At 46.5% G+C, this 27,978-nt stretch overlaps 1 protein-coding gene across 1 annotated transcript; it reads left to right on the top strand.

Annotated features, from left to right (window-relative positions):
- The first annotated feature begins 52 nt into the window (after positions 1 to 52).
- Positions 53 to 27,978, top strand: LRRC74B (leucine rich repeat containing 74B). The gene is made up of 12 exons (XM_054007003.1): positions 53 to 166; positions 2,237 to 2,396; positions 3,564 to 3,599; positions 4,618 to 4,760; positions 6,980 to 7,112; positions 11,457 to 11,663; positions 14,920 to 15,029; positions 17,821 to 17,936; positions 19,602 to 19,680; positions 20,947 to 21,042; positions 23,854 to 23,970; positions 27,261 to 27,978. The coding sequence occupies exons 1-12, from the start codon at positions 53 to 55 to the stop codon at positions 27,279 to 27,281; spliced, it is 1,332 nt and encodes a 443-aa protein (XP_053862978.1). The 3' UTR covers positions 27,282 to 27,978.

The following is a 27,978-nucleotide window of genomic DNA, read 5'->3' as shown; positions in this document are numbered from 1 at the left end:
GGCTCGTGACCCGCCTGCCCGGCGCGAGCGGCGGCCGGCTTTGCGCTGCCCGATGCTGCCGCTGCGGAGCGAGCTGGGCCCGGCGGCCGCGGGGGTCCCGCCGCCCAGCCGGCCCCGGGCGGAGCTCAGCCGCTGCAGCGCGCGTTCCGCCGCCTCCTGCGGCGCGGTGAGGCCGGGGGCGGGAGGGACCGAGCGGGGCGCAGCGGCCCCGCCCTTGTGCCCCAGCCCCGCTGCTTCCGTGTGCCCGAGTCTGCAGGCAGCCTGGGCCCCTGGCCCTGCCCGGGACCCCAGGGGGTGGCAGGAGAAGGGGTGGGGGGCGTTTCACCTCGGAAATCAGAAGGGGACGAGGCTGCTGGTTTGCCCAGCAGTGACCGGCCTGTCCCGACGAGGTCCCTTCCCTTTCCCCCCACCCGGCTCTGAAGCGGGATGGTGTTTTCAGAGAATTCCCCTTGGTCTGTGGTCCAGACTGTACAGGAGTTGGCTGGGGCTCGACCGCTCCGGGGCAGCGGGGAGCCACACTGACTCACTGCCTGCTGGCGCTGGAGTGAATTGTCTGGGTGTCGGGTCTCGCCCGGCAGCCCTTGCAGTCCTGAAAGATCCAGGAAGCCCGACCCCGGCTCAGGGCGGGCACCAGCATTAGGTCAGGGCTCAGACCCTTAGTCAGGGTTGAGCAACAGTAAATGAAATATTTAGCCCAGGCCCTTGGTCAGGGCAGGCAACAAACACTATGGCAGAGCTCAGGCCCTCAGGCAGGGCTGAGCCACGGGAATAGGTCTGAGCCTCGACAGGCCTGGGAGACACAGGCCCTCCCACTCCACTGTGTCCCAGCCCAGGGCCCTAGCAGCAGCAGAAGACCCGCTGCTTAGTCAGTGGGGATCCTGGCCGCAACACACTGACATCGGCTCTGGCAGTGCTGTAGCCAGTCTGGGGTCGGCTGCCCCCAGGCTACTTCCAGACTGCCCCCTCTGGGCCTCCCTGGTTGCTGGCGTCGGCCTCGGGGGGTTCCTGGACCATGGGTTCATCCACCCAGGGAATCGTTTGGCAAGTCTGGGAGCTCCTCCAGATAGGAGGCACAGGGCAGGCCCGGCGGCTCCTCCGGGTAGTAGGTGCCGGGCAGGCTCGGCAGCTCCTCTGGGTAGCGGGCGCAGGGCAGGCCTGGCAGTCACTCCAGTCCGCGGAGGTGTCCCAGCCCCGAGCTAGACTGGAGACATCTGGTCTCTCCGGCTGCTGGAGCCAGACTGAGATCTGAGGGCCTGGCTTTATACTTCCAGGTCGCCGCCTGACCCTCTGAGGGGCGGGCTCAGAACTCCCTAGCTCCACCCACTCCGGCCTCCAGATGGGCTCTTCCCCTTCCGGGGTGGTGGGGAGCCGTAGGACCTCACTACACAGGCCCGAGGGCAAAGTTCCCAGTGTGCAGTGGGAGTCTAAAGGGCTAGCTGGCATGGGTAGGTCTCAGCTACTCTCCAAAATCCGAGCTGTCTTTTTTCAAAGTGAATCTCCAGCTGTTCTAGTTGTGAAGACAGCCTTGCAGTTTGTTATGTACACACTACAAGTGTTGCAGCAGCATTGATGCGTCCTACATTGCTGGAAAGGATTTTTCTGTTGATGTAGTTAATCGATTTTTCTGAGAGGTGGTAGCCAAATTGATGAAGAGTCATAGGAGTTAATCTTACTGGAGTGTGAGATTAGCCAAACTAATGTTTCTGAAGTGCTTAGAGATCATTGGATGAGTGATGCTGCAAGTGCAAAGGATTTAGACCCAAACGTTGTGATTCCAGTTGTCTTTCCCATCTAAGTCATCAGTTCAGATGTAGTACGAGATGCCCAAAACACACGGGAGGTGTCTGAAATGCATTGTGTGGTGGAGACTGTCCAGGTCTAGAGGACAGGTGCTGTTGTTGTCATACTCTTTGGCAGTTTCAACTGAAAGTGCAAGCACTGACCGAGCATGACACAGCCCCTCATCGCTAGAAGTGGTCCCTCCAGCTCAGGGCTGTTGTTTAGGTATCTTCAGTTTCAGACTACTAGTCCAGCTCCTTCCAGATCCACAGGGTGCCTGTGAATCACTCATTGGATTTCTTACTGTACTGTTAATAAGAGTTGGCTCAATAATAACAGAAGTTACAAAGTAGCTCTGTTTCTCTCCCTCTCACACTCCTGAGCAGTTACTTACCAAGAGGAAGATCTTTACATTCACTGAAAAGAATTTCTGTGTAACTTTCTTATGTTTTTTAAGACTGTCCCCACGTCTGTTTGTGAGCACTCTGTGCACCAGGAAAGAGATGCTAGTTACGGAACAAACACACCGGATGATTCAGAGGGGAGTGAGAGTGAGAAGGAGGGTGATGAAGATAGCGAGAGGGAGGAAGAGTGGGATACTGACCTTGAAATAGAAGGTACAAAACATCCCAACTGCCCTGATTTGCCCAGTGGTAGGAATCTCTTCCAGCACAACACAGGTTGGATCTGGCACAATTTGTCCTGTATCTGTAGAACAGTTTCAAAACTGGCTGTGAACATACAATTTTCCCTGATCTTCTCTAGGTGAAGAGTGAATGTACTCTTAATTCTCTTTTCTTTCTCTTTACAAAACAAAGCAAAACCAAAAATAAACAACATCCCTAGGCAGGGCCGTCCTTAGGCACCAAATTGCCCCAAATTTCATGGTGCCCTAGGCAGCTGCATGCTGCATACGTGGCAGCACCAGCCCCAGCGACCTGCCCTATCCCTCCCCCCGCGGACTGCATCCATTGCAAGGGGCAGGGATGTCCCTAGGGTGTATGGGGCCCTGGACAACTCCCTCTGCCCTGCCTCTTACCCTTCCCCCTGCTCTGCCCCTGGCCGGCCCCCATTCCACCTCTTCCCCCAGCGACCCTGCACTCACTGGCAGTGGCGGGAAGTGGAGCAACGTGGCCCTAGCCCTCTCTACTCCGCCAGCTCCCAGCCATGGTGCTCTGCTTCCCGCTGCCGGTGAGTGCAGGGAGGTTGGGGAAAGGATGCCCCCGCACTCACTTGTGGCGGGAAGCATAGCGATATGGCCCCAGCCTGCTCTGCTTCCCTTGCCCTGGCCCCAGCTGTATCGCTGGGGGAGGGTTGGGGAAAGGTCCCCCCACCCTCACCGGCGACTGGAAGCTGGTGGACTGGAGCAGGCTGGGGCTGGGCTGCTCCACTTCTGCCGGTGAGGGCGGGGGGGGGATCCCTTCCCCCAACCCCCTCCCCCAAGTGACACGGCTGGGGCTGGGGCGAGGGAAGTGGAGAGGGCTGCTCTCGGCCCCCCACTAATCCCCTGGGCCCCCAAAAGTGCCCCCCCACAGCTCCTGCCTCCCGGACCCTGGGGGGGCTGGGGCCCCACACACCCCCCCCCCCCCACGGGGGGGCTGCGTAGGGCACCCAAATGGCTAGGGACCGCCCTGCCCCTAGGAAACTCTATGCAAACAGTTTGTGATCTCATTCCCTGACTAAAAAGTCGGGAGATGGAAAAGTTATGGTAAAGTACATATGCTCCCTTGTTCATTATGTTAAAGTTCTTAATTACCCATTATACATTATTATTATTTTTGCAGATCTAAGGCCACCTCATTCATTGTGTGAGTTATATGGTGAGTCCAGAATGAGAGAGGGCTTTAATCTTTAAAAAGAAGAACAGGAGTACTTGTGGCACCTTAGAGACTAACAAATTTATTAGAGCATAAGCTTTCGTGGACTACAGCCCACTTCTTCGGATGCTGTAGTCCACGAAAGCTTATGCTCTAATAAATTTGTTAGTCTCTAAGGTGCCACAAGTACTCCTGTTCTTCTTTTTGCGGATACAGACTAACACGGCTGTTACTCTGAAACTTTAATCTTTAGTTAAATATAACTTCCTGAAATAAAAGTGAAGAGGAGGTCTGCACACAGAACACTTGCTTTTAATCTCATTTAAATTAAACATTTACCTTAAATATTGCTTAAATTTTTACAACTTTCTTTATATAATTTCTGTTCCATTGCTTTTATCCGTATCCCTCGGAGAGCTCACTGAGCAAGAATGCAGCTTGTGGACTGAGGGCTTGATCCAAAACCAATTTGAAATCAATGGCAAGACTCCCATTGACGTCAGTCATTTTTTTTTTTTTTTTGGATCAAGCCTCTAATGAGCAGGGATCGTGTAAGTAATTGTGTGTGATCATGTCATTAAAAACTGTATCAGGATGCCTACATAACAACGAGCAGGATCTAGTACGTGTGGTCAACTCTACTTTCCTGAGTCTTGCCTCACTCTGCTCTGTTCACTTTGAGTGCGTGGAGGCTCTGGGGAAGGTGCTGTCAGGGCCGGCTCCAGGCACCAGCTCGGCAAGCAGGTGCTAGGGGCGGCCAAGTTGAAGGGGCGGCACGTCGGGCTCTTCGGCCCTCGGAGGGAAGGACCTGCCACCGAAGAAGAAAGCGACGTGGTGGAGCTGCCACCGAAGTGCCGACCATCGCAATTGCGCGGCAAAAATCCTGGAGCCGGCCCTGGGTGCTGCAAAGAAATATAAATTCTTTAATTTCCATTTTTTGGTAAAATTGTTAATTTGGAAGTGCTGGTTTTTGTTTGTACAGCTTGTTTTCTCTATGTTCGTTGTGCTGTTTCTAATGTAGAAACCAAGGAACCTTTTGACCCAACTGGAAAGACCAGATATATAGCAGCCTGCCAACTATATGGAGTGGTGCCCACATCCTATTTCCTGCGTCACATGAAGGACACTGAACTGATTATGAAGCACCATGGGCTTGGCCCACAGGTAACAGTTACAGAAAATAGAATACATCACTTTTCGCTTTGGCACAATTAAGGCTGCAATGTGTGCTCTGAATTTATATGGTGGTTGTGCCAGTGGCTAGGGGTGTGTCTCTGGGTGGGGGAATAATGTACTAATTAAACTAATATTAGCTTTTCACTTTCTTGGTTTTGTGGTGTATATTATGTGTAGACCAGCATTAAATATATCATGTTTGGGTATGAACAAAATAAAACTTGATGATCTATTGAAAGTTATTGGACAGGCCAGAACAAGGGGACTTAATTTAAACCTAAGGAGGAATAATACATTTAAGAATTTCAGCAGTTGTTGCTTTATAAAGAATGGCGAGTAGGGGAAGTGGGCTTTCAGCTAAGCGAGAGAGGGAGTGCAGTGAAACAATATAAACGTATTTAAGCAAAATGAGATGCCACGTGAAATTTAGCACAGTTTAAGGGGAATTTGCCAGCTTTGTCATCTTCACAGCACCTGCCGTCCTTTCGGTGGGACGGTGGATTAGATTTCTCCACACCTCACCCCACAAGAATGTCCAGGGCTTTGTGATAAGATTTTTATCCTCCCTGGATGTACAAAGTTTTTTTGTTTATATAATATGCATGTGTTGCTATATGTTATATGGTTAAAATTCATAAGTTTAAACAACATTTGAAAACTTTTTAAAGAAGTTCTATATGTAGGTTAGTGTCACGGTCCTATCCACAATGGGCTTGTAGTTGCTTCTGGTTTTACACAACTTACTTTGCACGAACTTTTGGCTCATATGCATGACTCATGCCGTAAAATGCAACAAGCCTTAATACTCCCCTGTGATGGTAATAAACATGCTAGAATTAGGGAAATCAGAACTGGAGTAGACCTATTAGATCCCTTCATCCTCTTATTCCTTACACTGTATTTAAGGTTCGAGAGTGTAGATTTTTTTTATTTAATTTCGTGGATAATGTCAGTCCATTCCAAATTTAAAATATTTTAATCAAGTTAAGACATTTATTCCAAACTTAATGGCTCTAGATCGGGGTGGCCAACCCGTGGCTCCGGAGCCACATGCGGCTCTTCAGACATTAATATGCAGCTCCTTGTCTAGGCACCGACTCCGGGGCTGGAGCAACAGGTGCCAGCTTTCCAATGTGCCAGGGAGTGCTCGCTGCTCAACCCCCTGCTCTGCCCCAGGCCCTGCCCCCACTCCACCCCTTCACCCAAAGCCCCTGCCCCTTCCCTCGAACGTGCTGTGCCCTCCCTCCTCCCCCCTACCCCGCAGAGCCTCCTGCGCATGCAAAACAGCTGATCATGGCAGGTGGGAGGCATGGGGGGAAGGGGGAGGCACTGGGGGCTGGAGGGGGGAGCTGGTGAGGGGGGGCTGCTGACATATTACTGTGTCTCTTCGGCAATGTACATTGGTAAATTCTGGCTCCTCCTCAGGCTCAGGTTGGCCACCCCTGCTCTAGATCCTAGGAGTAATAATAGAAATAAAACCTAAGTGGTACTTATCCTAGTATTAGTTACTGATCGCTTGATAGAACTGACAATGAGTGAAGGCACCAGGTGTCCTCGAGTTGAACAAATCTGACATGTTTAACATTCCCTCTCTCTACATTATGCATATTGGTGGTAAACTTTTTTTATTATTTCTAGGTGGATGGAGAAATAATTAATGACACTTACCAACTCAGATTGCATCCTTTGAACTCTAATTATATTCTGCATTGCTTTTTCCAGTCTAGTTTAAAATCACTCACACAAGGGGGCTTTTACTACTTTCCTTAAGAGACAGTGGGTTAGATCCTGCATCCGTTGAAGTTGTTGAGAATTTTGCCATTGACTTCACTGGTAGCAGGATGGGACTTGTTGGTGGTGGTGCTCTGTTGAATGCAGCTGGAGCCCTCTACTGCACGGAGGGGTACTTTCTTTCAGTTAAAAGAAGAACAGGAGTACTTGTGGCACCTTAGAGACTAGTCTTAGTTAGTCTCTAAGGTGCCACAAGTACTCCTGTTCTTCTTTTTGCGGATACAGACTAACACGGCTGCTACTCTGAAACCTTTCTTTCAGTTGTGTTCTTCAGAAATGCATCCAGGGTCTGGAAAGCTTTTGTCAATCTCTATATTCTTGATAGGTTTAGGAAAACTGAAATAAGCAAACCGCTAAAAGTGCTCATGGTACCGAATAGACCTGTGAGTGACCCATTATGCTGTCATGTGTTCCAGGGTGCCAAAGCTTTATCTCTTGCCTTGATGACTAACACCTCCATTGTAAAGTTAAACCTGAGTGATAATTGTCTGAATGGAGACGGGGCAGCTGCAGTTGCAGAGATGTTAAAAGAAAACTGTTACATTTCAGGTTTGTGTCTGAATTCAAAGGTAATTCTGTTGTAAAGCATGTATCAGAGTGTGGCAATAAGGTTTTATGAGAGGAGGAAGTTCTTGTTTGCAGATTTGGCTGATCCCATTGACTTCAGTGTCACTGCTCACATGAGAGAGGGCTACAGAATTGGGCCCTACTTTGAAAAGCGACTACTTAAAATAGTGCCTTCTTATTCAGCTCTCCCTGTGTGTATTCATAGTTTTTACTTTCATGAATTCATGTCTTTACTCCTGTTATCTCTGCAAAGCCAGTAGCGTTCTGGGAGAGGGAGCTGAATTCTCTTCTGGCTCATGAATCAGTAATGGAACTGGAATTTGAGAGAACAGTTGCAGAATATTGTTGAAGATGCATAAGGCAGAAAAAACCCATCTTAACTTTCAGATTCCAGGTGGAGTTTGCTAGACTGGCAGTTAGAACAACCGTCTTCTAATTAGGGGCAAGCGGCGCTAAGCCCCATCCAAGGTGCTCCAGCTGATCTCTGTGCTGTAAGGACTGGGCTAGAGTGACAAAGTGGACTTTACTCAGCTTTGCAACAGCTAATTTTAGGTGCCCTGCCACCCATTGGAATCCACATTCCTGAGTTAGGTGCACCGTCTCTCCAGACAATGCATGGTGCCAAAAAATGGAGCCACAGAAGCTAGCAAACTGAGTGGGCAGCTGCCGAAGCTGGCCAGTAAAAAGTGGCTTAAGGGAGGTGGTGATGGTGTTCCCAGTATACCCAGTAGCCTGAGCACTCACCTCCGAAGTGGAAGAGCTCGGTTCAAATCCCAAGGCTGCCTGATCTGGAACAGGGATTTGAACCTAGGTCTCCTACCTCGGATAGCTGAGATCTCGGATGGGTGAGGTTCCAGGAAGCTGGAGTAGCACTAGTCCCAACAGATGGATTCTGAGGTGTGAATGGCAGAGCAGGTGAGGGAAGAGTGTCTCCCCTTTTCTATGCACCCCATTGACCCCCACCCCCAGTTTATCACTTTGACAACCCAGTAGTTGGGAAGGTAGGAAGCAGTGGAGGCAGGCAAGGAGCATGGGCTGGACATTGGTGTCTGCAGCTTACTTGGGGCACAAGCTGCCATAGTTTTACTTGTAAACTAAGTACATTTGCTCTGGGAACTATTGAGACACACACACGAAATCCTCCATGCCATTTTTACAGTCCCTTTGCGGAATTGCATTTTAATATACAAATACTGATATCTGTTGAGACAGTCATCAGAATTTACTGACTCAAGAACTTAACCCTTGATTAATATTTACCTTGAAATACAATAGATCTTGGTGTCCTCTAAAACCTGATTTCAGTGTATGTATTGTTACATCATTGGATTATTTGCTATAAAAGTAACTGTTGATTAAATAAATTTCTTAAGCGTGGTGGGGGAGGTAATATCTTTTATTGCACCAATTTTTGTTGGTGAGAGAGACAAGCTTTCTAGCTTATGCAGAGCTCTTCTTGAGGTACAGTAACAGTACTTCTTAAAAACTAACATTTTAAATAGGAGATGCTTAGATTTTAGGGGCAGAAAGGGCAGTTTTAAGGTTGTCTAGTCTCACCTCCGGCACTACAGACCATAGAAACTCATCCAGTAACTTCTGCATCAAGCCCATAACTTCTGTTTCAGCTATAGCATCATTTAGGAAGTTATCTAGTCTTGATTTAAAGAATTAAACTGATGGAGAATTCACCACATCCCTAGTAAGTTGTTCCAATGATAAATTACTCTCACTTTTAACAGTTTACACCTTATGTGTAGTCCTTATTTGTCTAGCTTCATCTTCTAGCTAATGGTCTTTAATCTAGCAGAAAAAGGCAGAATGAGATCCATTTGCTCTCAGAAATCTCTTCCCTAGGTAGGTATTTGTAGACCATGATCAAGTCACCTCTTTCTTGCACAAACTAAATAGATTGAGCTTTTAAAATCTCTCTCTATAAGGCAGGTTTTCCAGTCCACTCATGATTTTATAGACCTCTATCATATCCCCCCTTAGTCGCCTCTTTTCCAAGCTGAAAAGTCCCCTTATTAATCTCTCCTCATACGGAAGCCGTTCTATACCCCTAAGCATTTTTGTTGCCCTTTTCTGAACCTTTTCCAATTCCAATACATCTTTCTTGAGATGGGGTGACCACATCAGCACCCAGTATTCGAGATGTGGGCATACCATGGATTTATATAGAGGCAATATGATATTTTCTGTCTTATTCACTATCCCTTTCTTAATGATTCCCAACATTCTGTTTGCTTTTTTGACTGCCGCTGCACATTGAGTGGATGATTTCAGAGAACTATCCACAGTGACTCCAAGATCTTTCTTGAGTGGTAACAGCTAATTTAGACCCCATCATTGTATATGTATAGTTAGGATTATGTTTTCCAATGTGCATTACTTTGCATAACTTCTTGTAGCTCTTTTCTGAACTCTTTCCAATTTTTCAAAATCCTTTTGAAAATGTGGACTCCAGAATTGGATGCAGTAGTCCAGTAATGTTTTCACTAATGTTGTATACAGAGGTAATAACACCTCCTTGTTCCTTTTTGATATTCCCCTGCATGTACCCCCCAAAATTGCATTCACCCTCTTAGCTACTGCATTGCACTGGGAGCTCATGTTCAATTGGTTATCTCATCTCTAAGTCCTTTCCAGTGTTCTTGCTTTCCAAGCTACAGTCCCCCATCTTGTAAGCATAACCTCTGTTCTTTGTTCCTAGATGTATGGCTTTGCATTTGGCGATATTCATGCATTCAAACAAGACTGCCTTCCTGAACAATCCAGATCACTCTGTAGAACTGATCTGTCCCCATCATTATTTACAATCCCAAGTAGCCTGTGATTAACCAGCTCATCTTGTTTACCTTTTTTAAGCAGTGGCACTACACTGGCTTTTTTCCAGTCTTTCAGAGCTTCCCCAATGTGCCAAGCAGGGCTCAAATTAAAACAGGGAAATATTTTCAAACCCAGAGGAGCCCCAGCGCCACTGTCCGCTCTGCAGTTGAAGCCTGGAGCACCAAATTGGGTGTGGGGGGAGAGAGGGGCTCCAGGAGATAATCTCTGAGAATTTAAGCCCTGGTGCCAAGGTTTGTTAAAAATCAACATTTATGATTCAGAGAGCTCCTTGGAAAAGTCTTTTGATATTCTTGGATGGAAATTATCTAGTGAAGTGAATGCAAATGTAGTGTTAATATTTATTTTACTGTTGCATTTGTAGTGTGTTGGTTTTTTAGTTGATGAGAGCTGTCCCTTTAACAGCAGGCTGTGGCACGCTGTGTGGGACAGTGCCCATGTGAAAGATTTTGCATGTGTGTGCAGAGAGGAGGTGAGCCACAAAATGGTCAGAACTTGGTTTAATAAACCTGTCTTTCCAGAAAGAGTCTCATTCCCCAAGGTGTCCCATTAGTGCTAATGGGGTCTGGATGCTGTGGGTGTTGGTAATGATCTACACCAGTGTTTCTCAAATTGGGGCCGCCGCTTGTGTAGGGAAAGCCCCTGGCAGGCCGGGCCAGTTTATTTACCTGCCCTGTCCGCAGGTCCGGCCGATCGCGGCTCCCGGGCCAATGGGGGCTGCGGGAAGCGGCGCGGGCTGAGGGACATACTGGCCGCCGCTTCCAGCAGCTCCCATTGGCCTGCAGCGGCAAACCGCGGCCACTGGGAGCCGCGATCGGCCGGACCTGCGGATGGGGCAGGTAAACAAACTGACCCGGCCTGCCAGGGGCTTTCCCTACACAAGCGGCGACCCCAGTTTGAGAAACACTGATCTACACAGTCTTTCCTTTGTGGGGCAGCAGTGTGAATCCTGCCCAGCTCAGCAGAGGTTAGAAGGTTCTTCCCATCTATTGGCTGGTTGAAAGCCCCTAGATGAGATGAGTGTGGTGGGTCCCGGCTCTAGCTGCCTTAGCACAAATTCACCAACGAGCTTTGCACTAGACTGTAAGAGCTTGGGGGGCAGGAACTGTCTTTCCCTATGTGTTTGTGGATCACCAGGCACACTGGGGCCCTGATCTCCATGGGGTATAGTCAGAACTCCATCAGCTGGGTCAAAATTGCCTTATTCACTCTACATTTGGGAGAGCTGACAACAGGGTAATTGACACACACGCACACACACACTGGAGGTGGGCAGGGGGAGTTAAAAACTCAAAAGTCAGAGCAAAAGCCACTATTTCCTCTTTTCTTAAAAAATTAAAAATTTCATAATTTTTGAACGTTGAGGATTGGCAATACTGCTGTAAGAGTTTTCCATTGCAGCAGACAGCTGGAGGTTTTTCTGACATCTCCCCTTTAGCTAAATGGTGATTTTGTTCTTGTTTTTTTCCCCCCCTCCCTCAGATGTTGATTTATCTGACAACAGACTTGGAGTTAAAGGAGCCGAGGCCCTTTCTGCTATGCTTCTGGAGAATACGACAGTTGTTACCCTTAAACTTTCAGGAAATGAGTTTAATGACCATGCAGCTAAGTACCTAGCCGATGCCCTCCCGGCTAACAATAAAATGGAATCTCTGGATCTGAGTCACAACATGCTCGCTGACACATCAGGTAAAGCAGTGTCTTTGTAGACCCACACGTTGTATAGTGTTATCCTGCTGCAAATTCACACTCCAAGTGGTGAAAACCAAATTTCTCTCTTCTCCCAAAACCTCCTGGCTTCCTCCCACTTTTGTAACCACCTAAAGCTCCACCGTCCTCCTTACCACCCAGGCTCATAACCTCTGGAATCCTTGCTCATTAAACATTCACCTCTTCCTCTAAAAATCCATTCTTTTCTCTCTATCCACCATTAATCTTTCTACACCCTGGTCATCTCTTGTCTGCCACCTTCCACGTTTCATTATGTCCCCCACAGAGAATGGATCAGCCAAAAATATCTCCTCCTCCTGCCACTCAGAGCATGTCACTCCCTTCTTTGAATTCCTTCACTTGGCATCATCTCAGTTTCTGCACTAAGTTCATGTTTCTTGCTATTCACCTTCAAAGGCCTGAAAAAGCTCCACCTGCCTCCATCTCTGCTGTCATTGTCTCCTGCTCTCTCCAGACTTAACCATCTTTTCTCTGTCCAACTCTTAAGTTTTCTCTTTATGCTGGGATTCCCTCCCTCTCCTCATGTGCTGAATGGCCTTCCTCCCGTCATTCAAATCCCTCCTTTCAAATAACTTCTCCCAGGAGGCCTTTCGCTGAGAACAGAGTGAAGAACTAGGAGAAGAGAAGAGCAGAGAAAATTGGGAAGAACAGAAAACCCAGGGGAAGGAGGACAGAGTCTGTTTAGAGATAGAAGAAGAGGAAGAAATAAGGACGCAGAGCAGAGAAAAGAAAAGCAAATAGAATAAAAAGGCCGCTGCTTCTGATGAAATAAGGAATGAAATGAGGTGATCTGTCTGGGACTGCAGGCATTGGGCAAATACTGATTCATCTTTCCTGCCCTTTAATGTGTCTTCATTTTTAGTTCTGGAAAGGGGAGGAGGGGATGTTAAGGGATGGGAGTGACTATCCTGTCTTCCCTGACCCTCCATGGTGGTCAAAACTGCCTGGGTTGAACCTATTATTACCTCTCACCACAGGCCCCCCACCCAAATCAGTCAGGTTGTGGAAGGCAGAAGGGGGGGCTGTAAAAGAGATGGTTGCGCTGAAGAGAGAAGCAGGATGAAAGGCGGGATAGATCAAGACAGGGAAAATGGAAGACGGGAGTGGGAGTGGAAGAGGTAGAGGGAACCAGAGAGAGTTCATTTCTGAGAGGGGAAAATGTTGGCAAAGCAGGAAGGAGAGATGAACCATGATGCCATCTTAAGCATGGATATGTGGCTGCATTACCTACTTCTATCTGTCTCATGACCTTTGACCTCTCTCTAGAGTATTAACTCACTCCACGAGCTCCTTCTCTACTTCAGTAGCCTTTCTTAAGATCATTCCCATTGCAGAAATATGTAGAGCCGCGACTTGGACATCCATTCATACATTTGCTGAACACTATGCAGTCACTCATGCCTCCGCTTCTGATTCCATATTTGGCTCCACTGTTCTAGCTTCAATCTTAGACTCGACTCAAAGCCCCCTCCTTCCGTAGACGGAACTGCTCAATAATCATCTAGAGTGGAGCACCTATAGGGATGCTACTCGAAGATGAGACGGTTACTCACCCTGTGCAGTAACTCTGTTTTTTCAATGTGTGTTTTTGTGGGGGGTGGTGCAGAAGTGGATGTTAGATGGGATTTGACTGTGGAGATGAGAGGGCTTGGAGACTCAGTTTTGGAAGGATGTTCAAGCAAAGGAGAAGTTGTGGAGGGAAAGTGAGGGGTGTTAAAGCTGGTGGTATTTGTGGAGAGGGTGCAAAAGGAATACAAAAGGAGACCAGGTCTGGGATGTAGGCTGGGCAGTGTGATGTAGGGCTTGAGATTAAGGGCAAGACATTTAAATAGAATTTAATGGGCAAGGGAAGAATGTCCATTGACTTTCAAATCCTTTGCCACCCATAGCCCCCCACTGAAATCTGTGGGAATCCCCTCCCCTCTCTTAGAGCCCTGAGGGGCAAGAGAGTCTTTCTAGGACTGGAGAAGGTTTTGGATTTTTTTTTCTCCTTACTTTGATTCCTTCCTTCCAATCCTACCCATCTTCCTCCCTTCCTCCTTCTTTCAGGGTCACCCATTTGTTACTGGCTCTGTCTCTGCTGATTTCTCAGTGGTGAGCTCTGCTTCTCCTTTGGTTTTCCTGTAGAGTTACCATACGTCTATTTTTTCCCAGACATGTCCGGCTTTTTGGTAATCAAACCCCCGTCCGGGGGGAATTTCCAAAGAACCGAACATGTCCGGGAAAAATACTCCCAGCTTCCGGCATCCCTGGCTTACCTTAGAGCGGGCTCTGGCGGCTGCTGTGCTCCCTGACTCCTCGGCTCTGTAAGAGCCAAGCTGCCCGAGCGCTACTGGCTTCGGGCAGCCCCCATGTCTCTGGGCACTTCCTCTCCGGGGGCGCAGGGTCCAGAGGCACGGGGGCTGCCCGAAGCCGGTAGCGCTCGGGCAGCTGTTTCATGGCTGGGAGGGAGGAGGGGGAATGCGGGCGCTCAGGAGAGGGGGCGGAGTTGGGGTGGGGAAGGGGTGGAGTTGGGGCAGGGGTGGTAGGGGAAGGGGTGGGGGTGGGGCGGGGGTGGGGCCAGGGCCCCGTGGAGTGTCCTCTTTTTTTTAATTTTTAATATGGTAACCCTATTTTCCTGCAGGCTGATGGTGTGTCCCTTTCCCATCCTCTCTGCGAGCCATTCTGCACTCTCTTCCTCTTTTTCCCTCCTGGTCTGTTGCTTTATCCCCCCAGTTGATTCTGATGTCGTCTTCTTCCTCCCAGAAACCTCCTCCCCTCCTTATCTGTTTCAATCCCACTGAGCCTTCTGCACAGAGGAAACCTCTCAACGGTTGTAGTCTCACTTGAGAGTGGCACCAGGGAGCACAGGGTTGAGGAGCAGAGTGGAACTATTTTGTGTGGTGCAGGCACTACTGGTCCTGGACTTCAGCCAGCCCACGAGAATGGCCCTGCTCTGGTTACGGCCCTGTTGGGCTCTGTTTTGCATTATGGGGATTTGTCCTTGTACCACCTTTTATGTGCACTCAGTGGTCTCTGACGATGTGGGGCCTGTTTTCTGGCTCTTCCTGCAGCCCCTGCTCTGTGCTTGAGCCACAAGATGCATAAAAGAGAAAAATCTTCTGTTTTAATTTCTCACCCAAAAAGTTTCCTCCGCTAATCTGAGCTTCCTGCCCAGTTGAACCACCTGATCCTTTCCTGGGTCTTTCAAAATTTTCTTAATCTGTTTCGTAAGGTGAGCTTCTTGGAATGGCCATAGCAGAAAACACTGGGCTAAAGGAGCTTAACATCAGCTGGAACTACTTCCGTAGCCAAGGAGCAGCTGCCTTAGCCAGAGGCTTCGAGGTAAGAAGTCTGTGTTATCTCCTGTCTTTGCACCCTGTAATACTCATGTTAAACTTCATCTGGGAGGGTAAACACTGCCATCGTGACCTGAACATAAAACACTATGACATCTGGAAGTGTATAGGCCTTGAAATCGGGGAGATAAAAATCACGATTAAAAAAAATTAAATCTTGATTTTTATTTCCATTTGCAGTTTGAAGTTCATTACTTTCTTCCCATTTTATAGTCTTCAATTGCTGAAATGAATGTTTTATATCATTTCCAACTGTTAGTAGAATTTCTGATTGTACAGAGTTTCCCCCTCCCCTCTCATTGTGACGTTTCACACTTAAAATGCTTATTGAAGCTGAAAAAGACCAATCCAGGGCCTTATTAACATCCTTTCTGTGAGACCAGCACAAACTCACACACAGCTTGATAAGCCAACCTGGGCTATATTCGCAATCAGCCCACCTGCTGACATACTGCATTTCCACAAGCCAAGAAAGCTGAAACATTTCAAGGCAGTGTTGCTCCCTCAGGGTATGCCGTTTGAAGCTCCTAAGTCATTTAGGTGCTTTTGAAAATCCCACTCAAGGGGACTTAAAATTTGAGTTTAGGAATTTAACTTTAGGCTCCTGGTTTTGAAAATGTAGGGCTGCGTGTACTCAAAAGTTAGTAACTTTATTAATGTGTTGAATAAGTCTCAATAATTTTACATTGTTAACATTGAATCATTTTGTTTTGAAGTGAGACAGACTTCACGCTACTCAGACACAATTTTAACCCGTTACTGAAAACACTTACACATATGCTTAACGCTAAGACCACAAGTGGCCCCAGTGAATGGGTAGAATGTTGATAACGTTCTATTTTGATCTGGTTTCCAGGATCAGGGCCTTAATTTTCAATATTTTGATTTTTGTCTATAGCAGTTTTATAAAATTCAAGTAAAATCTCCTACTAGAAGTTGCATTTTTTTAAAAAGCATTCATAATTTAATTCCTTGCAAATTAAAATTAAAATTTATATATAGCATACATTTTCAAGTTAGTTTTATAAAGCCTGAGCCTGACTTAATGATTTTTTTTAAATCAGATGATTGAAATCCATTCCAGATTAAATTAATAGTTCAAGATTAAATTTCAGATTGGAATTTGTTTCTTAAAAAGAAAAAAAAAAAAGCCACCTTAGAAAATTCCATCCATAAAACTGGTGAGTACATTAGTAGGCCAGGAAATGCCAAAGTTGAGGCTGTGTGTGCAACTTTACTTCTGTCCAGTTGTGCATGTGCTTTATCCTGCTGTTTTTTATTATCAGATTATTTATCTAATACGGTACATTGTACTATTTTTTTCTACCATTTTATATGATGCATCTTGCAAGATTGATGAGGAAGGGGATCCAACAAGAGAAAAATGAATTGCAGAGTAGACACAATTGTTCACTTCCTTTTTTTTGTGTGTGTGGTTTTTTTTGTTTGTTTGTTTCATTCTGATGAAGATATTCTGCCTGGCTTTTCTGTGTGTATTTGTAAATATAGGCAGATGTTTACATTGGAAAGCTCCGATTTTGATTTTGTTTTGCTGGAAGAATTTGAGGTGGAGTGACCAATGAGCTTATGACATCACAAGAGATTGAGACCTAAACAGTTGAAAGAGGAAGAGATTTCTAGTCAGATTGTTTAAAACCTGTGGGGTTTTTCTGTTTTTATTTTTGTTAATACCTATTTAACTCAAGCTGCCCACTCAACATCAACACCCCTTTCCTTTCCGATGAGGGCTGCCATTATCTAGTTCAGGAATCAGTTGCCCTGCACAGAGAAGATCAGGCTTTTGATATTCCTGAAGGAACTGCCCCACACCACCAGAAAAGCATCTTAAAAATCCTTCCCGACTTTGTGATTTTTGGGGCTGATTGCATGATATTTTTGTGTGTGACTCATGACTTGAACTGTCCGGGTTAGTAGGGTGACCAGATGTCCCGATTTTGTAGGGACAGTCCTGATTTTGGGGGCTTTTTCTTACATGGGTACCTATTACTCCCCCACCCCAATTTTTTACACTTGCTATCTGGTCACCCTACAGGTTAGCAATACTGGAGGTATCCAGCCTGAGCTCACTGATGCTATCCCATCCCAGACTGTTCACTCAGCACTCTTACCCTTTACTGCTCCTTCCTTCGCTGTCATCCTGCCCCTTTTACAAGGAGTTTGACCAGGTGCTGGGGACTGCGCTGAGCATGGCGCCAATGGTGTGAATCCCATCGTCCTGTGAACCATCCAGTAACTCCTTCAACGAAACGTGCTAATTAGCCACTAGCTCGCCCTCGGCCAATAGGTGTCCCCACTGCACAACTCCCCCACTTGTGAGAGTCTTTCTGGGCCCAGCTACTGGGCTCTAGCAGGCGCTAATCCTTTGTGCTGTTCTCCGTGAGACTCACAAACTACTTGCATGTGATATTCAGATCAAACCGCAGCTGCGGTTAAGTCAAGAAGCTGCCAGACCTGTGAGCTACAGGTGGGATCTTCCAAGGGAGAGGAGAGGGGTTGAAGGAAGAGGGAAGCCTGGCACTTTAGGAGGGTCATGTAGGGAGAAGGAATTTTTCTGAGGTTCACCCACCACTAGTTGTTGGTATGAAATGTCCTTTGCTCATTCTCTTCCTCTCGCTCACTTTCCCTCTGCGTTTATTTTTAACTGTGTTTTGGAAGCATGGGTCATGGAAGGTCATTCCGCCAGGGCGATGCAGATAGCTGTTTCTGTCCCAAGCTACGGTGAGGTTTTTTTACAGTAATTCTGGCTTGTTCCATAGGCAAACGTATTCCTCAGAGTTCTGGACCTTTCCTACAATGGCTTCAGTAACAATGGCGCAGCTGCCCTGGGGGAGGCCCTTAAAGTCAACAATGTGCTGGAGGAGCTCAACATTAGGTGAGTCAGGTTCAGGTCATGATGTAATACGTCCCACACTTGAAAGTGAGAGCACCCCCTAGTGCTGAAACCCTGAGCAGCCATTGATCTCAGTTTTATGTGTAAAGAGGGACGGTCTTGCTGGCGCTAAGATGACAAAAGGAATGCCATGTAATGGGAGTTTGTCCATGAAATTTCTAGCTGGGTAAGATCTGTTGGCATCTGTTATTTACTGCCCTGCCCTCAGTCGTGGCTGCCAGGTCCCCAGCTCTGTAGTCAGCCTGGTGGCCCCAGAAAAAGCGATGGCGTAAAGGAGTGAGGAGGATTACTGGGGTCAAGGTGACATCGTTACAATCTTAAATTGGGAAGGAAATAAATTGATTCCATCTGGCTGGGGAGGATGGATGGAACGAAATCTAGTGATAAGGATCCAGGGTTACTAGCACCTCTGGAAATGAGAAGAAAAGTGAAATGGGACTTCAGAGCTTAGAGAGCACCTTGTGCAGCATGAGAGAGAAATCTCATGTTTGTGCTCACAATGAGAACTGGACAAGTTCCTTTGTTCTTCAAAGCACTGGCCTATGTACTTGGAGGCCTGGGACTGGCCTATATACTAAGGATAGTTAGGTGTGAGACGTACTGTCGATTTGATCAGGCGTACAGTGGACATGTTATGCTAGGAACCGATTCAAAGAGGAGGCTGATTGGTTCAGCAAAGGGAGAGTCAAGAAAACAACAGAGGCTGGTGAAGTTAGTGGGAGAGCCCCGAGATCGGGTAATTTTCAGAGAGATGCCGTTATGGAGACCATGAACATAACCAGAAATGGTCATGAGACAGGCAGTGAGCAAGGGGGTAGTGCCAAGTACTCCCTGCAGTGTAAAATCCCACAGGCGAGCTGGCAATGACCCTCCCATCCCAGTGCATTAGGTGCCAGTGGGACCTAAGCTCTGGAAGAGCAGGCAGTGGCTGCAGCTATGCCAGGGGCTACCTGGATATACTTACGAAACTAACATTTCAGGGAACAAACACTGAGGTTTTAATTGTCACACTAACAATAAAAGCAAATGCTCCGAAATAGACATGAACTAAGCAGGGCCAGTCCGAGTCAGTATTTGGATGGGAGACCTTCAGGGAAAACTTGTGCACTTCAGGAAGTGGTGTAGCTGCGGAATGCTGGGCTGCTGGCGCTTGTTCTCCAGATGAGATTTAAAACCAAGGCCGTGAGCATTCAGGGTCACGAAAGACCTCACAGCACTTTCCGTGAGAGTAGGTACATTAACACAGGTGTCCCAGACAGATACGTCTCCTCCCTGCAACTTCAACTGGAGATGGGATTCTTTGTCACTTCCTCTCCTTCAAATTGTGTGTAGAGAGCTGTTAACCTGCTGCTATTAATGCCCCTCCAGATGTGTCCACGTGTCAGTGGTGGGAGAAGTGGTTCCCTGTACCTTTACATGAGTTTGTAAAGCATGTTGTCCTCCTGTTGCCCATACTGTAGTAAGTGTCTCCATGACAGTATTTGGTCCAGTATTTGGTCCTGCCATGCGGGCAGGGGACTGGACTCGATGACCTCTCGAGGTCCCTTCCAGTCCTATAATCTATGAATCTATGACAGTGTGGCCCTGGCTGGGGGGGGACACGGAATGAAAAATGTAAGAAGTCTACCTTTTCTCTGTTGTTCTAAGCAATAACCGCATTTCACTGGAAGGAGCTCTGCGCTTTGCAGTAGGCCTGAAAGAAAACCGGACTCTGAAGAGCCTTAATGTGAGTAGCTTTTTTAAGCAGACATTGGAAACGGCAATAAAGTAGATATTTAAACTGTCACTGGCATGAGGGCTCATTGAATCAGATTCTGCATGAGCCATTCTGCAGCAACAGCAGGGGAGCCTTTAGCGTCAGTCTCCGGCCGCGCCTGTGAAATGTGGCGTGCAGATGTTCTCATGTAGACAAGGAGTGCTTGTATTCAACAGTCTTTTGAATTCAAGTATTTTATACCCCTCCCCCTACGTGAACCAGAGCCTGCAGCCTGCTGCTCCCTGTTCTGCCCTGCTGTCTAGCACCTCGCCTTTCAATATGGAGGGTGATCTTACTGGCCTCTGCTGTCAACTCCTTACATGGTAGCCACGTTTGCTGCACATATCTGGGAGCTGGAGGGAGACGTGGTTAATGGCCATTGGGTGTCTGACCTGTCCCTCAGCTCAGCACAGTAGGGAAGACACTCTGCTCTGTTCTTCTTCCTTTCCATTCCCCAGACAGCACAAGGGAGCTCCTGACGCTCAGGTGAAGTAGGTCATGGAGTGGTGGAGAGTGGGTATGACCAGGTGTACTGCATTTTAGATATTCCCAGCTGGTGTGTTGCCCTTTGGGGACCACTGGCAGCTATCCTATGGTAGAATGGCCTCCACGGTCAAGCAGAGAATTACGACTCCATAACCCGTTCCCTGACAGCTTATCCCTTTTTCCACATTGCTGCATCCAGCTTCCGCTGGGCAAAGAATCTTGTGCTGGTGTAAAACACACAGTCGAGGTCAGTTACACATCCTTGAACCTAAGACACACATAGGTAAAGTCAGCCAGTGATGGTGTGTAAAGGGAGAAAAGGAAGAAAGGCAAGGCTGGAGCCTTGTGGGAACCCCCATTGAAAGATGGGACGGGGAGGAGAAGAACCAGGAGAGAGTGGAGTTGTGGATGCTGAGGGAGGACAAGAGGACCAGAATAAGGTTATGTGGTTGCTTTAGTGAGGCCTAGGCACATCCTGATGATCCCAAAAAGCTACCTTTTTTTAATAAGTTTGGTTCCTGTAGACATGAGATTTTCAAATAGTCATCACCATCCATTCTTCTCACTGTGAGTTCCTGCTTTTGTTCCATGCCCATGGCATGTGCCTGAAGACACTTGAAAGGGACAGTTTTGCTCTGTAAGACAGCTGCAGTTTGTGGTGTGAGTTCCAGATATCAAAGAAAGGCGCATTAATGAAAAGAACATGCAAACTGTATTGTTCCTATTGTTGTTTCCTGTGTCTGCCTTTAGATGGCCAGAAATCCCATGCAGAGTGAAGGCTGCTTTGGGATTCTCAAATCTATACAAGCAAATTCCGGGGCCGTGGTAGAAATCCTGGACTTCTCAGTAAGTGTTAAACAGCGGGGGGCAGGGGCAAGTTTTGCCCTTCCAAAGGAGACTGGTCTGAACTGTAAATAACACAGTGCTATCCACGTGAATTACTGCAGCGCTATCATTGCAGGCCACTGTGAGCTAAAGGACCATATCTGGGTGGGCCCCCAACTTGAAACCATGGGCACCTAAATACAGGTCCAAACATCACCCTTGGATGTTCTCAGTGGCACGTAGGTGCATAAATGCCTGATTCATATGCCTACATGCCAATTTTGAGTGTCCAGCTCTAGGATATGGATGTCCAGTTAAGGTGCATAGGCATTGCCCTTTACACACTATACTTGGCCTTGTTCTACTAAAACAGCAGAAGCTGGAGGGAATTTGAGCTACTGCACATCCTGAAACCTCTGGAAAAATCTGTCGCACCTGGTCTGTGAAGAACCAAATAGTTTTATAAAGATTTGTGTCCCATTTTCGTTAAAACTAAGTGGCCCTCCGCTCATAATCCTGGAGGATGTTGAGGCTCAAAGAACTTAAACTGAGAATACATTCTCCCACTGGTGAAAAGTGCCAAACTGACAGCTCTGAGGAAGGCAGGCCTTTGCCCACGGATATGGCATGGGCAGTGTTGGTGCAAGCTTCCTCACAGTACCCTGTCCATGTGCCTCACCCCTGTAACTAGGTGAGATGGGACTTCAGTCTGTGGTCCATTCCATCCAGAGCCTCTCTCCTAAGGTTTGGCAGCTGGTCCATGCCAGTTTTGACCATTCAGTAACAACTTCTAGTCACAAGTGACCTGGGATGCATTCAAACAGTGACCTAAGGCTAAAAGAGTCCATTGGCACTCTGGGCTACCAGAGCTGCTGGGTGCCTTCCGAGACCATCTGCAAGGCAGGGTGTTGATCTGAATGTGCTGTCTAGACTGGGAGTGTGCACTGTCTGTTCCATGTGTGAATTTAATAATGATTTGATATTGTCAGATAGCAGACTCAAATGGAATTATTTAATCAAAGATTAATACAGAAGGAAGGTGGTGAAGTGAAGGTGGTTTGGTCCCTTCCTCTATACCTGGTGGAATGCTGATAGTGTTCATTCCCAAACTAACTTTCCAACCCTCTTTCCTTTTATTGGGTGTGAGATGAAACTCCTTTTTGGGAGGGAAAAGTACTTTCCCACAATTAATTTTACTATATGTTCTGTTTTCCTAATTGCTGATGGAATTTCTTTTATGATCCTCAATTTACCTGATTGAAGAGTAAAAAGGAATCTCTTATCCAATCATTATTACTAACAGCTATGACACCAACAGTTCTTAATGAGTTAAAAACATCTTTCAATGCATCATTATTTTGTCCATTACAGAACCCACTCGGTTTTGTTTCTCATATATTTTTGTAGACAGTGTTCATTAGGTTGAGAGGTCTCTTCCCTGGATACCTGGACTATATTAGTAAAGTCTGGGTAAAAAGTAGGGTTAAAAGATTACATGCACTCTGTTATTGAGTTCATTTTCCTTTCACCCATTAGGTTCAATTGAAGGGCAAAGAACTTTTTATTTTCAATTATATATAGGGCAATAAATACATAGATACATAAAATAAAGACTTTTAGTATATAAAAATTACAATTTACCATACAAAAATAATAAGTTAATATTTACTAACAAGTCAGACACAGATTTGAAACAGACACTGTGGCACCTTTCTATCTTTCTCTATTTTTGCCTGTAAAAATACAGGGAAATGAAATCGCAAAGGTATGTGTTACTGAAAAAGGAGGGTGGATTATGAAGGCCCCAAAGTCAGAACATTCAGAATGATTGTTTCTGCAAATAGCATAGTTCCACCGCATTGCATCTATGCAGCATGGCATAATAACACATTGAACAAAGACCAAATGTTTGTAGTTAGACCTATTGTGATTGTGGTACCCATAACTTAGCTGTCTGACTTGTGTAGTTACATCATAAACCACCATCTGGTTTTAACAGAGGGTCTCCTTCTATTTAATGTTTAAGTTTTGCCAAAAAGTGACAGACCCCTTCACCTGGTGAATGCTGTCGCGGATATTGTAAAACTGCCTTTTTTCAAATGTTTTTGTTGATGGCTTATTTTTAATTTATAAAGGAAAAACACAGGTTATAATGCTCTCTTAATTATTAATAATAGAGCAACAGTTGCTCCCTGTTATTTAGTGACCTGTTGCATTCTGACTGGCTGAGAACAGACGAAATGTATTCTTCAGCCAAAGAGAGACCTGACTATCCTGCCTGTCCCAGTACCCCCTTTCAAATGCTATTCCTCATGTTCTTACAAACCCTTCTCCTGTTCCAGCACTTTCCTGACTCCCTCCTCAGGCTTTGTGTGAACTCTGCAGACAGGCTGCGTATTGCATTTTCTACCTCACCCTTATGCCATGTTTTATGCATTTCAGCCACTTTGTGCTCTGATCATTCTAGAGACACGGCCCTCAACAGAGTTGTGAGTTGCTTGCTTGGAATCTCATGTCCTCCCTTTTTGACTTGTCAGCTGCTCTTGACCCTTTTCCTCGTCTTCTCTGTGTTTCCAGTTCTTCTCCGGACAGTTGGAGCTAGTTGGTTTCATGTTTTATTTTATATCCACCAGAGCTGTGGTATTGCCACTTGCTGGTGAACTGGTCGATGGCTCAGGTTATTGAACTGAAGGAACTTTGTCAGAGGTTGCATTAGTTGCATGGATGCCTGAGAGCAAGAACATGTTGTGATGCATTGCGTACCTTTGCTGTTACCTTTTGAGAGAAGGTAAATCGTACTGTACACTGATCTGTGATACTTTCTCCCTCTAGGAGATCCCTGTGAACAAAGACTTTGCAGACCTGTGTGATGCTGTGAAAATGCTTTTCCCAAATCTTCAGATCAGACATGGTGGAAATGCAACACTGCACAAAAAAGACCAACCAAAGGTTGAGGTCCAATCTTGGTTCAGTGTGGAGGGTGATTCATAAAATCCCTTGGCCTAAAAGGAACCTCTTCAAGGTCACTTTGGGTGTGTCTACACAGCCTGCGGAAGAGACACTCCCAGCCTGGGTAGACAGACTTGGGTGTGCAGGGCTCACGCCAGTGCTCTAAAAATAGCTGCGTAAACAGCACTTTGATGTTGCGACTTGGCTGGGAGCTCCGGCTCTGAAGCCCTACCTACCTCCCTCCTGAGCCGCAACATCAAAGTGCTGTCTGTGCCACTATTTCTAGAGCACTAGGTGGAGCCCCACAAACCCAAGTCTGTCTACCCAGGCTGGGAGTCTCTTCCCCAGGCTGCCTGTGTAGACATACTCTTAGTCTACGCCCCTGCACTGTGGCAAACTCCTAATATCACTGACCATCTCCAAGCCTTGACATGAGGATTTCTAGCAGCAGTGCTACAAGTGCCTCCCATGGAAACATTTGCCATTCACTCAGTGATGTTGTTGTTAAAAGCTGCTCCTTGCTGTAGCTTTACATTAATTGGACTAGATTCGCTGTTGTGACCTGGTGCTGGATCTCACCAGCAGGGCGTTCTCCTGGTGCAGGACAGTCCCCAGTGGGTACAGAGCCAGCATAATTAGCTCCTTATACTACCTTTCTCCTTCAGCCTTCTGCACAGGGCCTTTGTCAGGGCAGGGAGGGGGCTTGACTGGAATACTCAGTGCCCAGCTACACCTTCTGCTTGGGGCCACAGCCTGCTGCCATAGACTAGGGCAGCCTGAAGACTGTATTAATCTATGCTGGGGCCGTGACTACCATAGAGCCAGACCCCAATTCAGGGAGCCACAGGCAACTACTTTTCATAGATTGTAAAGCCAATAGGAACCATTGTGATAATCTAGTCTGACCTCCTGCATAACCCAGGCCCTAGTATTTCACTCCGTGATTCTTGCATTCAGCTCATATCTTCTGCTCGAGCAAGAGCAGATCTTCTAGAGTACGTCCAGACTACCCGCCGGATCGGGGGGTAGCAATCGATCTATCAGGGATCGATGTATCGAGTCTCATCTAGACGCGATATATCGATCCCCAAATGCGCTCCCATCGACTCCAGAACTCCACCAGTGCGAGAAGCGGAAGCAGAGTCAACGGGGGAGCCGCGGCCATTGATCCCGCACCGTGAGGATGGGAGGGAAGTCGAAATAAGATATGTTGACTTCAGCTACGCTATTCCCATAGCTGAAGTTGCGTATCTTACATCGACACCCCCCGTAGTGTAGACCAGCCCTTAGAAAGAGCCTCCAATCTTAAGGCTTTGAGAATCCACCACACCCTAGGTAAGTTGTCCCAGTAGCTAATAGCCCTCACACCTTATTTGGAGAAAAAGACTGGTGTAGTGTATGGAATAGGACAGTATCCCTTTAAATAGTTTGTGGGCCTTCTAGTGTACTCAGTGTTCTGCGTTTTGGTTTCCGGCAGCTTCTAACCAGAGAAGCAGTATAGGTAGCTAGACCTGGAATGTTTGTGTATATTCAGTAAACATGGTTATTTGGGACTCAGCTGTGTTTGTGCAGATTCTTCATATTTTGTTTGTTTTGTAAAGAACAAAAGACCCAACCGATAGCATAGTGAGCAGGGCACTAGACTGGGACTCAGGAGACCCGGCTTCAGTTTCCAGCTGAGGAAGAGATTTCTTGTGTGACGTTGAGGAAATCACTTAGGCCTTGTCTACATGAGAAAGTTCCACCAATTTAACTTAAACTGGTTTTTAAACCAAATTAACTACATTGTTGCAAATCCCTGTGTGGACACACTTGTTTTGGTTTAGGTTTTGCTTAGGTTAAACCTGTCCCTAATTGATTTAAGATGAACCAAAATAAATCTGATTTATACCAAAATAAGTGTCCACAAAACCTTTTTGCACCAGCTTAACTAACCTGGTTACACTTGCTTATGGCAAGAGTTTAACTTTCCCATGTAAACCAGTCCTTACTCTACACTGTGTCTTGGTTCCCCATCTCTGAAAAAGGGATGGGATACCCCCACAGGAGGGTAGGGGCTTCATTAATGAGTGTGAGGTGCTCAGATGCTGTTGAGGGGGGATGTATAAATACCTAGGTAAGTAGATTATTTCCAGTCTGTATTTATCCAGCTTCAGATCCCAGCGGTTGGATCTCATTCTTCCTTTTTCTCTGAGATAAGAGCTCTGCTATCAGAATTCTTTTCCCTCTGTAGGTCCTTGTAGGCTGTGATCATCATCTCTTAGGGCAGGTCTTCACTACGGGGGGGGTCGATTTTAAGATACGCAAATTCAGCTACGTGAATAGCGTAGCTGAATTCGACTTATCGGAGCCGACTTACCCCGCTGTGAGGACGGCAGCAAAATCAACCTCCGCGGCTCCCCGTCGACGGCGCTTACTCCCACCTCCGCTGGTGGAGTAAGAGCGTCAATTCAGGGATCGATTGTCGCGTCCCGACGAGACGCGATAATTCAATCCCTGAGAGATCGATTTCTACCCGCCGATTCAGGCGGGTAGTGTAGACCCAGCCTTAACCTTTCTTTGAATAAACTAAATAGAGCTTATTTAGTCTCTCGCTATAAGGTAGGTTTTCCAAATCTCAGATCATTCTTGCAACTCTTTTCTGAACTCTCCCAAATTTATCAACATCATTTTTAAAGTGTGGACCCCAGAACTGGATATAGTATCCAGTAATAGTCTCACCAGTAACCTCCTTTCTCCTATTCAATATTCTCCGGTTTATACATCCAAGGAGTGCCTTCACTCTTAGCCATCACATCACACTGGGAGCTCGTGTTCAGTTAGTTTCTGCCATGATTCCTTAAGTCCTTTTCTGAGTCTCTGCTTTTCAGGATACAGTCCCCATCCTGTAATTGTGAGCTATGTTTTTGGTTCCTAGATCCATTGCACCTTGCATTTGGCTGTATTAAAATTGTAGCACCAGGAGGTATCAAAATGCCTGGAAATCATAAAACAGTACAGGCACACAACCTTAACTCTTCCCTCCGTTTGATAACAATAGCAACTGGGAATGTAACAGTACCTTACCCCTCCCTGACCATTTCTCTGTGCCCATCACAGCTTCACATCAGCATAAAGTTCTATGGACCCATATGGTGCTTTGTGTAGAACCATTGATTCATTGTCCAATTTTTCTAACAATCCCGCAAAAACTGGGGTCATGGCGAGCCCAGCTGTACAATAGCAACCTTAACTTCACCTTAACAAAGTTTGGGCTGAGTGTGAATAAATGGTCTTTTTCTATTCTGTAGGTTTCCCAGGAATTTTCGTAACACTACATGTGCTCAGTGGAATCAAAGGTCTTCCTTTTATTTGTGACTGGAACTGGATGAGCCTTGGACACCCCAAAATATGTGACCCTTTGATTATTCCTTCATTTGATCTATCTTACATTGAATGGTGGGGGCAGTTACCATCTATAAATTGCCCCTCCCCAGTCCCCAAACAATGACATTTTCTCCAAGAGGCACCTTGTTGAATGTGCCAAAGTATGAGACTGCCCCTACCATTGTCCTGGTAAAACAGGTTCTTGATATTCTGTATTTTGTTGAAGCTTCACTATTGGTACAGAATGAATGTGTTTGTCTTGTTCAGTGTTGTGGGGAAATCTGGTTGTATCATCTGTGCCATGGGGAGGATAGCTCAGTAGTTTGAGCATTGGCCTGCTAAACCCAGGGTTGTGAGTTCAATCCTTGAGTGGGCCATTTAGGGAATTGGGGTAAAAATCTGTCTGGGGATTGGTTCTGCTCTGAGCAGGGGGTTGGACTAGATAACCTCCTGACGTCCCTTCCAACCCTGAGATTCTCTGAGATTTTGTTTACTATCACTTTTCAGCAAATAATGATATTTTTAAATAAGCGATATAACTGCTTGATAAAATTCTGTGTAGCTAAATGAAATTTGTCCTGTAATTGTGAGAATGGTTTCAGATTTTTATATCTAATAAATATTTACTGTCATTTAAACTCA

The sequence above is a fragment of the Malaclemys terrapin genome, chromosome 16, assembly GCF_027887155.1.
Source record: "Malaclemys terrapin pileata isolate rMalTer1 chromosome 16, rMalTer1.hap1, whole genome shotgun sequence".
In the NCBI taxonomy this organism is placed as follows: Eukaryota; Metazoa; Chordata; order Testudines; family Emydidae; genus Malaclemys; species Malaclemys terrapin.
The sequence above is the reverse complement of the archived record's forward strand: the minus strand, read 5'-3'. Positions and strand labels throughout refer to the sequence as shown.